Source organism: Urtica dioica, chromosome 5 (genome assembly GCF_054948205.1).
Source record: "Urtica dioica subsp. dioica isolate 48M chromosome 5, U.dioica_male_clone48M_v1_H2, whole genome shotgun sequence".
In the NCBI taxonomy this organism is placed as follows: domain Eukaryota; kingdom Viridiplantae; phylum Streptophyta; class Magnoliopsida; order Rosales; family Urticaceae; genus Urtica; species Urtica dioica.
In genome coordinates this window covers 9,825,185-9,837,965 of record NC_142760.1, presented here as the reverse complement: position 1 = coordinate 9,837,965, position 12,781 = coordinate 9,825,185, and the positions used below count along the sequence as shown (strand labels likewise).

Genomic DNA, 12,781 nt, shown 5'->3' with positions numbered 1-12,781 from the left:
AAGAAACAAAGTGTAGTGGCGAGGATCAGTGCAGAATCAGAATATCGGGCAATGGCGAATGACGTATGCGAGCTGTTGTGGATAAAAAGGGTTCTTGGAGAGCTGAAGATGGAGATTAATCTGCCTATGAAGCTATTCTGTGACAATAAAGCTGCGATAAGTATCGCACCCAATCCGGTCCAACATGACCGGACCAAATACATCGAGGTGGATCGACATTTCATTAAAGAAAATTTGGAAGCTGGAATTATATGCATTCCTTTCGTCGGAACAACAGAACAGAATGTAGATGTCCTTACTAAAGGATTATTCCGACCTATTTTCGAGAAGATGGTTTCCAAGTTAGGCATGTATGATATATACTTGCCAACTTGAGGGGGAGTGAAGAAATCAGTATTATTCTGTTATTTATTATCCGATTATTCTGTATAGTTATTAGGATCGGATTTTATTCTATATTTATCTTTTGGACTAGCTAATTAAGTTAGTTGATGTTTTTATGTATATCCTGTTAGGTTGTAAATCCTATATATACGCCTATTATGGCTTAATGAAAATCATCTGATTATTTCCATAAGCTTTCAGAACTCAACGGTACGAGTAGTAACGGATCAACTATAAGGTTACATATGGTATTTTTGTCAAAGAAAAAAAAAATTGAGTATATAAGTAATATTTTGATCAAACATTGAGTATTATTACCAACATTTCCTCCTACGTAAACATTAGTAACTGATGTGGCAACTATTCTATACATAATTTACCCAAATTAATTAAGTAATTATATTTATTTTTTAAAACAAAAAAAATTCAATTTCCTGATTAATAAGATACTAGTAACTGATTGAAATTCGAACTTATTAGTCTTTCTTTCCAAAACTCGCTCTCTCGCTCCAAAATCGTTTTCTCTCTCTGAAAAATCGGTATTTTCTCTCTCTGATGTTGTACTGGAACAAGACGCGACGTCGAAATTTCGTAAATCAGTATTGAGTCTTAGTGCAGAAGGGCCAACAAAAACAACTTTGTGAATTTTTTCAGAAGAATAGCATGATTTAACCTAATTCTATCGTTTCAAGCTCTACAACGGTGTTTTTCCGTTTTCATTTCTTTATAGTTTCATATTTTCGTAAAAGAAATTGTAGAATTCATTTTATCTTGTGTTAGTTCTTCATCATTCCTAAACCCTATTCTACATCACGCTCTCTTGGTTGAGTTTTTATAGTTTTCTGACTGTTTCTACCAAATTGTGTAGTTAATAATCAGTAACAACAAATAATAATCAATAACAATTATTTTTCTTCGATTAAGTTTTTTTTTTATGAATTTTCAGTTAATTTTGTTCAATTATTGTTATTAGGTTGTGGAGGAATTGGCTCGGAAAAAAGAGGGATTCTAGTTGTAAGATATCTAATGAAACCGTCACTGGAATTGAGATCTCATTCAAAGAGAAGATTTTTTTAACTTTTGAATCATCATTAAATTTTCGTTAACTTTTGTTATTTTTCGTTAATAAATAATTGCGATTTTAAATTTTTGATGCACTAACAATTCTATTTATTTCGGTTATAGAAAAATTGAAGTGTACTGATTTTTTTTTAATTTATTGAAATAGTACATTGCATGTACTTTATGGAAGTAGTTACTTAATTTGTGGGATATAAATTACGTTCCTTTTTCAATTTTTGAAAAATAAACTATAAAGGGCATTTAATTAAGAGATTTGTGAATAAGTACTTGGAGGTCTTTTAAAATAATAGTCAAGGTTTGAGTTATAGTAAGTAATTAGTCAAAGAATTATTAATGGGCCTAAAATACCTTTAACTCTAACTCACTTCATTTCACTCTTCCAAACACTCACCCGTCTCTTTTTCTCTCCACAAAAAATCTTCCCTCACCACCGCGACGCCAAAACCTTAGACGACCACAACCTCGTCGAAAACAATAGCAGCAACGTCCAAAGCTGTGTCGGAATTCTCCGACGGACTGGTCTTAAGTCTCATCAACAAACGCCTCGGAGTCTTCGCAAGAAGCTCAGCCGAATCTCGCGCCGATGAGCTTCCGGTTGCAATTTGCGGCAGTGAAGGCGTTGGTAATGGCGAGACGATGGGGAAGGAACCTGGCGAAGGCGGCGGGGGCGGCGCACAAGGCGGTGGAGATGCGATTTCGAATTCTAGGGTTTTTTGTTTCGACAGATAATCCAATTAACTGTCACAGTTCATCTGATTAACTGTCACAATTAATCTGATTAATTGTGACGAACCTCTTCCGAAAAAGATTTCGAACATCGGCGAGTCTCGCGATTGCGCCAATCCGGCCATTCTAAGGTTGCAAGTCTAGTTCTGCATATTAACTGTGATAGTTAATCGGATTAACTGTCATCTTCCCGTCGCGAACCAACAGGGGCAAAATGGCCACGTTAAAGATCCTTGGCCGACTGGCCATGCGCATGGCCAGCCGACCGGCCATGCGCATGGCCAGCCGGCCATAACCTTTGAAGACCCTTGGCCGGCCGGCCATCCCCTGGATGCGCCTTTGGCCGACCGACCACCCACATGGCCGGCTGGCCACCTCCAAACGCTCCCCTCGAGCCCTATAAATATAGGGTCTCGGCCCTCACTGAAAGGTAATAAAAAATCTCGTGCCTTGAATCCCGAAATGCTGTCGAACTTCAAAGTCACACGTTCCGTTCGACCGTGATGATAAACCCCTCTAAAACCTCTATACTCCACCTCAATCCTACTAATGTTGAGCGTCGAAGAGGTAAACAGAGGCATCCCCTCTGTTTCCCCTTTGTAGTTCATCATTTATTCATCCGCTTTAGGTATAACAACAAGCACGAGTATCGAGTCTGACACGCTCAAGCCGAAGCGAGACCACTTGGTCCGACCTTGGGTCTAACTGCTTGAGGCTTCTAAATAGTTGTCAAAAAACGAGCGACAACATTAATTATGAAGGTTAAGTGGATTAACCGTGATGATCCTCCTCCGGAAACAATCTCAAACATCAGCGAGTCCCGTGGTTGCACCAGATCCGATCGTTTGACAGTCTTGAAATAGCTGGAAGAAGCTGAGATTTGAGAGCTTCATCGTCGAATGTCAAGACCTCGTTTTTGACGTAAACGAGTGAGACTTCGCCGGAGAATGGAGTAACGTTAGAGACGATCAAGTTAATGGCGGCGTTCGGATCGGAAGCTAGGGTTGAGATTTCGTTGTTTGAAACTTTGATGAAAACTCGGATTCTAGAGACGATGGAGATGACAATTAATAAGATTTATTGTTGTTCTTGTTACGATTAATAAGATTTACTATTGTTCTTGTTATAGGTAATGAGATTTACTATTTTTCTTGTTACCGTTAATATTATTTACTCTGACGGTTAATAATAAGAACCCTTAAGGGTATTATTGGAATATTGAAATGTTATTATAATAAATTAGTTACTTTCTTAAATATATTAATAGTTAGGCTATATTTTTAAAATATGAGGGCTGTTTGGGTTAAATATCTAACTCACCCTTTAATTAATAGACTAACATGTTATGGCTAATTAGTTAAAAGTTTTAAAACGTTGGCTAAATTGAAATCTAACGTTTCAAAATAGCTAGTTTGCTAGAGCGTACTTGTTTTATTGTAATGTATTATGTTGACGTTTAAATATAATTTTATTTAGATCGTTTAACTTATTCACTAGCTGATGTTTGTACTCCCCAATTTAAATATTAGACTTAGACGGTCTGCAACTTACTTGCATTAAAGGGTATAGTGTGTTATGAAAAAAATTAGAAGCTTAACCCAATTTTATTTTCCACTCTATATTGGATTGAATGATTGTAAAATTCAAAATATAGAGTTTGGTTATTCATTCAAATAGAGTGATATTTTGATAATATCAAACTATTTTATTTAATAATTATTTGTACTAATTTATCACAAAATCACATATGAAGTTCCTTAATTTTATTATAATTTGGTATGAAAAATCAATTTGATATGTAACAGAGAATAATTACAATAGAAAAAATTTTAGACTTCAAACAAACAATCAAATAAATTACATGGCACACGAATAAAAAAAATATAGTTTACAGAGTTAATGATGACAAAAATACTTAATGTTTACCTAAAATGATACTTAAATACTATTTTTTTCGCCGGCAATGATACCTAATGTATTATAAAATGATGTAATAAATGTTTATTTATTTTTTTTAAAAAGTAATAATTTTCGTATGTTAACAAGAAGAAATATTTTTCCTTTTAAATTTTTTGTATTATAAAAATGATATTGTTGTCAGTTCGTGCCGGGGCCCCGGGATGAGATCAATTCCACGACGGCTCCCTAGGAACTGAAAAGGCCAAATTTGTGCGAGTCCACAAACCCTTCACCCCGTTGGACCAGCGATACGTCCACCCAGAAGCTTCGCTCTAGCGGTCCGCCGACGACCAATCGACCATTGGCCCGACGAGGCCTCTCGTCCATTAGGGGCTCGACCATCATTCATTGGACCGCAGGATGACCGACTTGTTGGCCATTGAGGGTTCGGCCACTCGGCCAACGGCCATCAATAGGCTTTAGCCTCTCGGTTGTCGACCATTGAGCCCTCAACCATTGTGGGTTCGGCCATTGGACCACTGGGGGACCAACCGGTCGGCCAAGTCACGCCTAGACACGTCCAAGTCGGCTACTAACTTGGGAGAATTCACATCCCGAGGTCTATAAATATAGACCTCAACCCAAACCACAGATAATCCAATTTTGAGCCTTTTGAAACGTTGCCGAAACTTCGTGGAAGCTCATTTCATTCGAATTTTCCCTCTAATCACTAAAACCTTTATTTTGATATCAATCATCATAATGTTGAGCGTCAGAGAGGTAAACAGAGACAACACCTCTATTTTCCTTCGATAGTTCTTATTTCCCTCTTATGTTCATGTAATCTCGGAACACAATAAGGACAACTCTTGGCTAGAGACGGGATCGAATACCGAGTTCAAGTCATCTAGGCTCGAACACGATCACTTGGTCCGGTCTTGGGTCGAACCGTTCGAGTCTCTAAATAGTTGTCCGAAAGCGAGCGACAACATGTATAACTAATATTGAAATAATGTTAAGAACAAAATATTTTTTGTCATTAAATTAAGGCTGCCACGTGTTTTTCACTTTCAACATAACGGATGAAGTACCGATGCACAACTAAAATGTAATATTATGTATTATTTCCGGCACAAAAAAAAAGATTTGGATATTTTTGAAGCCCTTGTGCTACAATTCCATATGACTTGGATTCACTCAATTTGGAGTTCATATAAAGAATATATGAAATTTCGAAGATTTGGAGAGAGAGAGAGAGAGAGAGAGAGAGAGAGAGAGAGAGAGAGAGAGAGAGAGAGAGAGAGAGAGAGAGAGAGTCAATAACTAAGAATCAATAACTACTTCCTATAAAACACCTATCAAACTAAAATTAATTTAAAAATAAATAATATTACATTTGAATTATTGTTTAAACCAAACACAATCTTAAAAGAAATTTGTAACTAACTAAGTCATCTTAATCTTAACGTTTGGGATTTAACAACCGTTTAGAAAGTTATGGAAAAATAGCCAAATATATGAGGTGACAGTTAGAATAATGAGTTAAAATTCCAAAAGTGTCCTTAAATCAATTTAGCGGTTTTTTTTAGATTCATCACTTTATATCTCCTACTTTTTTTCAAACATTTTTTTTTCATCCAAACTTCAAAAATCTATATCTATCTCATATGAACTCGAAATTGAGTGAATTCCAAATCCTACGGATTTGTGGCGTCGTGATCTTCAAATGTTGGATGAAAAATAAGTTTTAATGCCATAGTTGTAGAAAAATCATGTTACTGCCTTAGATATGGAAATAACTGAAAATTCTCGGAAATCATCTGAAAATAAATAGAAATTTATTGAATATTTTTGGAAAAGTCATTACAAACATACGCAAACATGATGCATTAAACATGATTTTTTTTTATCAAACACAATGGATATAGTTTTGAAGATCTCGGCGCCACAAATCCGTAGGATTTGAAATCACTCAATTTCGAGTTCATATGAGATATATATGAATTTTTAAAGTTTTTATGAAAAAAATGTAGGAAAGAAAGTAGGAGAGAGAAAATGATGAATTCAAAACCAGGAGAGAGAAAGTGACGAATTAAAAAAAAACTAAGGTAATAAAAGTAATTTTTATTAGCTATCACTTATGCCACATAGGCTATTTGGCTATTTTTCCCAAAAATTTGCAAACATTTGCTATTTCTAAAACATAAAATATTTTTTGTTGGCTATTAAACTACAGTGCCCATCTTAAAAGAGCATACTTCATAAACTTACATGCTGAATCATACGCCACATATGTGTGTCAGCTATTTTTTTAACTGTTTCAAAACGTTAGCTAAAACAAAATCACCACGTTTGGAGTTGGTCTAGTTAGTAAAAAAAAAATTAAATATATAAGTAAAAAACAAAGACTTAGGTTATTAACTTCATAAAATTTAGTTTATCTTAAAAGTAAATAAAGTTTTAATGACATTTTTTAATAATTCAGCCAAAGCCAAATTTATATTTGAAATTTACTTTTATTTTTAAAAATATTTTTTTTGTTAGTCATCATAATATATATGATTTGAAATTATATAGTCAATAAATATATTGATTTATATTTATTGATAGTATAATATCGAGTAAATAGTATTTATCGTTGTTATAGCACATGCATTTAAGAAATTATTATCAAAATGTGTAAAACTAAATCTAATTTGATTCTACATTTTGGAAAAAGCCTGTATGAATTTGGATATTTAGGATAAGTTAGGTCATCTGTCAAAGCAAGATCAAGCTTGCATATAACTGCTTACCATATAGAACAAATTTCAAAAGACAAATTAATATGAAGAGACGCACATTTAAATAAAGTTGTAAATTTGCAGCCAAGATAAGATTTGATCAGGATCTTTTTTTGGTATATATGATTTTATTATAAACCAGATTCATGGACTATATAAATCTAAGACGAATTTTATCTCGTTCATTTGCACCATGAGTAATGAGTATGGACTTAAATGTTGCAAATTTATAATATTCTAATTAGATAAACATTTAACTATCCATTAACAAAAATGTTAAATGTAGTTTTTTGAGTTATATATTTCCATGTATAACATGTGTTAGCAGCAAAAAAACATACTAAATTTCTAAAAAAATAAGGTAAGCTATTATTTATGTCTATATTAAGTACACATACAACGTTATTTCAAAGTGATTATCTCTATAATTTTTATTACTTTTGTGTGTGATTTGGGTCTTTACAAACTAAAATATAGTTCTATATTTTTAATAAGTTGCTTAAATCTCCCCATAATGCATGTGGCTTCGCCCATGAATCATATACATCATTAAGACATCGAAATCATTAAGACATCGAAGAAAACTCATGTGGATATACAAGGTTGATGTTTGAGAAAGATATGCACATGAACGTTGAAATTGAACATAGCAATAAGAGGGTACGCAATTCGACCATCATCGACTATGACGAGAGGAGCTCGAGAGCGATAAAATTGTTACGACGTAATTCAATAGCTCGCAAATTCTTAACGAAAATATAAACGCAATTCTAAACGATAGATGATATTTTTCATAATTCATAATTTTTCCTAACACCGTTTTTGCGTTTGCGTGTGATTATTTACATTTCATCATTGTAACGTGTTGTGTCTTAATAAGTTTATTGGGTGTTTATTATTTAATCGCTTTGAAAAGTATGGATTAAGCTTTAAGCCCCTACTATTATAGGAACAACATAACTAATATATGTGTCACTAAAGAGGCATAAAAAGAAGTACATAAAGGAAAGAGAAGAAAAAACAGGTGTGTTTGGGTATAGGAATAGGCCTGAGTCTGACTGAGCTTTTTTCTCTTTTATTTTCAGGTACATTAATCTCTCACAGTAAGCAGTGAGCACTCACTCTCTCTCTCAAATTCTGCGCGCTCAACACAACAAACACATATTGGCTCTTTTTCTCTTTTTAATTTTAACAATCTCTCTGCTCTCTTATTTCCCTTCAATTCATACATAATATTATATTATACATTATACATTATACATTATACATTCCTTTTTAATTCCCCCCACCACAACGTCGCTCAAAAAGCAAAAAAAAAAAAAAAAGAAAAAAAAAAAAGAGTGACCAAAGAGACTGAAAAAGAAACCAATAAAGCAAAATAAAAATAAAAAATAAAAACCAAAAGAGACAATAGAGGAGAAAGAAAGAGTTTCCTCAAAAAAAGAAAGAAGAAAAGAAAAGAAAGGGAGAGAAAGAGAGAGAGAGAGAATAATGTTTGATATGATGATATTGACACAGACGTTGGTATATTAGTGCTATATTCTTCGTTGAAGAAATAAGAACATAGAAGTTCAACTACAATAATAAAAAAATAAAAACCATGACCGAGCTCGTCATTTCTTAGCACAACCATAAAAAAAAAGTAAAAAAGGAAACCATGGCCGTGAAGAACTTCTCTCTCTTTGCTCTCCTCTTCGTCTCTTCATCTCTTATAAATCTCTCCTGCTCGTACGAGCCTCGGAACCACGAAGGTCGGTTTTCTTCGGAACGAACATTCGTTTATGTACATCTCTTCGCTTTCACTTCTCTCAGTTTTTTTTTTTTTTTTTTTTTTTTGTTTTATTGTTCAGTGGAGGCTTTGATTAGTATAAGAGAAGGTCTGAGAGACCCTCATGGAGCTTTGGCGAATTGGGATGGAGATTCAGTCGACCCTTGTAGCTGGGCTATGATCACGTGTTCCTCTGAAAATTTTGTTGTTGGACTGTGAGTTCTTAGTTTTCAAATTGTTTATGTAATATTTTAATTATTTTTTGGTGGGAAAATTTGATCTAAGTATCTAACACAGTTTATTATATCAGAGGAGCTCCGAGTCAGTCTCTCTCGGGAACTATCTCCGAAGCTATCAGCAATCTCACTAATCTTAGACAAGTGTAAGGATAAACATACATACTTGAATACAAAAATGAAGTTTTTTCTATTAATTACGTTTTTCTCTCTTTTTGTCTTGGATTTTGAAGGTTGTTGCAAAACAACAATATATCTGGGAAAATCCCAGCCGAGCTAGGCGCGCTTTCCAAGCTTCATACCTTGGATCTCTCAAACAATGCACTGACTGGTTCGGTTCCGGACTCACTGGGTCAACTCAGTAGCCTCTTATACCTGTGAGTTTCACTAAAAATGGGTTTCAACTTCAAAACCTTCTATTCTTTTACACTGGCTATATGCTTTTGGTGGCTCGTAAGGGAAGAACTGGGAAATATTTAAAAGGGAAAGTTTTGTTGTCTTTTGTCTGCTTGTGGGAATTCTTTTTTTCTTACCAAACCCAAGCGCGGATAAATATAAATATATTATATTTTGCAATCATGATTCACGAGTCCAAGTGTTTTATTAACTGTGTTGTGTTTTTTGTTTTTGTTTTTTTCATTAACGATGGGGGCTAATAGGAGGCTCAACAACAATACCTTGTCTGGGCCTTTTCCTGTTTCTTTGTCCAAAATCCCTCAGCTTGCTTTCTTGTGAGAGAACTTTCCACCTCTTTTTTTTTCTATATATAATTTAATTCATTATTAATTTATGATTTTAGTCTTGGTTATCTTAATAATCTCAACAATTTACTCTTTTGAGTTTTTCAGGGACTTGTCTTACAACAATCTCACCGGACCTGTGCCCAAATTTCCAGCTAGAACATTCAAGTATGCAATAATTTTATTTTTATTAAATCCTTACACGCTTGATTTATGTTTAAATCTTATTTATTTATTTTTGTAGTATTGTGGGAAATCCTATGATATGTGGTAGTAGCTCAACTGAAGGGTGCTCTGGGACTGCCACTCCAATCCCTCCTTCACTGTCTCTAGATTCATCCCCTGGTATTGACCCAAATTATTCTCATTTAATAATATTATCTAAAAAAATCAGTATCTTTAATCCACATGATCATATTAAAAGGAAATCACAAGTCCAAGAAACTAGCCGTTGCACTTGGGGTCAGCCTCAGCTGCGCATTCCTCATCCTCGTCTCGCTCGGGGCCGTCTTGCACAGAAGGAATCTCCGAAGCCAGACCATCTTGAACATCAACGGTCAGGATCGTCTCTCACGGGCTCAATTCAAGTCAGTCGAAAATGACTAACACGCGATCGATCGTTTTGTCTGCATCAGATAATCAGGAAGAAGGGCTGGTGAGGCTAGGGAACCTGAGAAGCTTCAGCTTCAAGGAACTCCAACACGCGACGGAGGGTTTCAGCTCGAAGAACATTCTCGGGGCCGGTGGGTTCGGAAATGTGTACAAGGGCAAGATCGGAAATGGGACCGTGGTGGCCGTGAAGAGGCTCAAGGACGTGACAGGGACGGCCGGGGAGTCTCAGTTCCGGACCGAGCTCGAGATGATAAGCCTCGCCGTGCACCGAAATCTGCTACGGCTGATCGGATATTGCGCGACGCACAACGAGAGGCTTTTGGTGTACCCGTACATGTCCAATGGCAGCGTCGCGTCTCGCCTTAGAGGTCCGTGAACTCATCATAAATATTTATTATATTTTTTTGTAGTAATTATTTTAGCATATGAAACGGAACTCCCCCTAAACAGCTTAAAACATATTACATTCTTATATAATGAGTTTATAATTTTCTAAAGTATCATTATGGAAAAATTTTAATCTAAATGTCTAAACTTATTTTATGTTTTATTTTGTGTTATCTGGGTTAAATATATGATTCAAAGTAGCTGGAAGATCATCTTTCTCTTGAAATTAAATTAGTTTAGGGACCAAAATAATACTTGCATAATTTTTCCGGGGCTATATGTACAAATCCTGCAAAATGAGCTCTGTGGTTAGACTTGGATGAAACATGTAGGTTAGGAACCAAATTGTGACATCATTATGAACCCTTTTCGAGTCTGAGTGTTGAAAACTTGAAACACATTTCTTGGTCTGCAAAGTGTTAAAATGTAAAGGGGTTGTAATGATATTATCTTAATTTAAACACATTTTTATAATTTACTTGGTATGATCTTTTTTCTTTTCTTTCAATATTGTTGAAAGCTTGAAACACATTTCTTGGTCTGCAAGCTATATAAAAATGTAAAAAGAGTTTTGTTTTCGGCAGGAAAACCGGCGCTGGATTGGAACACGAGGAAGAGGATAGCGATCGGGGCAGCTCGAGGCCTGGTTTATCTCCACGAGCAGTGCGACCCGAAGATAATCCACAGAGACGTGAAAGCGGCGAACGTGCTGTTGGACGAGTTCTACGAGGCAGTTGTGGGAGATTTCGGGCTCGCAAAGCTTCTGGACCACGCTGACTCTCACGTGACGACCGCGGTGAGAGGCACCGTGGGCCACATCGCACCGGAATACCTCTCCACGGGTCAGTCCTCCGACAAGACCGACGTCTTCGGCTTCGGGATCCTCTTGCTCGAGCTCATCACCGGCATGAGAGCCCTCGACTTCGGCAAAACCCTCAACCAGAAAGGAGCTATGCTTGAATGGGTAACAAAAACAATACATTACTACTAGTATTCACATATCTCATCATCAACACTTCAATCAAATACATACCTATATCTTCATTTTATTAACAACTTATTTAAGTTGGTCAATTTTTTTTTTTTTTTTAATGATAGATTTATTATAATAAAAAAAATTGAAATTTGTTAAATGCTACAAGATGACTAGTTAAATGATTATTTTGTTATGTGATTAAAAAAAATGTCACACGCGTAGTAATTACTATTTGAATTATTTTATTATTAATACACTCTCTTACTCTTAATTTAACTCTTATATGTTACTTTTATTATCATTTCTTTTTATAAATTTAACAACTTATTTAAATTGGCCAATTTTTTCCATTAAAAAAAAAAATTCAAAGTGAGAAAAAAGAATGTCACAATTCCTAATTTCCTTCTCTACATTGTGCATTGTCTTGATAAACAGGTGAAGAAGATTCAACAAGAGAAGAAAGTAGAGCTGTTAGTGGACAGAGAGCTGGGAAACAACTACGACGGAATCGAAGTGTTGGAGATGCTTCAAGTGGCTCTTCTGTGCACCCAATACCTGCCGGCCCACAGGCCCAAGATGTCCGAAGTCGTTCGGATGCTCGAAGGCGACGGGCTCGCCGAGAAGTGGGCCGCCTCGCACACCCACGCGGGCCCGGGCCTCAACTTCTTCCACAACAAGACAGGTGTCGTCGCGGCGGGCAGCGCCGGAACGAGGCACGAGTGCAGCGAGAACGAACGCTCCAGCATCTTCGGGACGGCCACCGTGGACGACGACGACGACGACCATTCCTTGGATTCCTATGCCATGGAGCTTTCTGGCCCAAGATAGGTACAATGAAAGAAAAATATATTAATAATAGACTTTGAACATATAAAAGAAAGAAAGGTTATAATTGTATTGAGAAAGATTTTTTTTTTTTTTCTCCTTAATGCCCTTTTTTTTAGCTTTATTCTTTATTATATATATGTGTTTTGCTTGTAATTTTTGGTTTGTAATGTAAATGCAAGTCTTTTTTCTTCTTTCATTTTCATGCTTGATTTTGGTAAATATTACAATACAATGATTCATTGGATTCCTATGCCATGGAAGCTTTCTGGTCCAAGATAGGTATAATAAGAAAAACAATATTAATAATAACATATAGAAGAAAGAAGTGAGACCAAAAGAATTCTTTTTTACTTGATGCA

General features: G+C 35.5%; 1 protein-coding gene across 1 annotated transcript; it reads left to right on the top strand.

Moving 5' to 3' along the window:
- The first annotated feature begins 8,221 nt into the window (after positions 1 to 8,221).
- On the top strand, positions 8,222 to 12,543 carry SARK (Leucine-rich repeat protein kinase family protein). The gene is made up of 11 exons (XM_089614101.1): positions 8,222 to 8,626; positions 8,726 to 8,858; positions 8,954 to 9,025; positions 9,113 to 9,256; positions 9,539 to 9,610; positions 9,728 to 9,787; positions 9,864 to 9,964; positions 10,044 to 10,175; positions 10,255 to 10,599; positions 11,203 to 11,582; positions 12,030 to 12,543. Exons 1-11 carry the CDS (start codon positions 8,533 to 8,535, stop codon positions 12,420 to 12,422), a joined length of 1,926 nt encoding a protein of 641 aa, XP_089470227.1. The 5' UTR covers positions 8,222 to 8,532; the 3' UTR covers positions 12,423 to 12,543.
- Positions 12,544 to 12,781: the final 238 nt, after the last annotated feature.

Coding starts and splice junctions, on each gene's coding strand:
- SARK (XM_089614101.1), top strand. CDS start 8,533: ATGGCCGTGAAGAACTTCTCTCTCTTTGCTCTCCTCTTCGTCTCTTCA. Junction 9,257..9,538: donor CTCAGTAGCCTCTTATACCT/GTGAGTTTCACT, acceptor GGGGGCTAATAG/GAGGCTCAACAACAATACCT. Junction 11,583..12,029: donor AAGGAGCTATGCTTGAATGG/GTAACAAAAACA, acceptor CTTGATAAACAG/GTGAAGAAGATTCAACAAGA.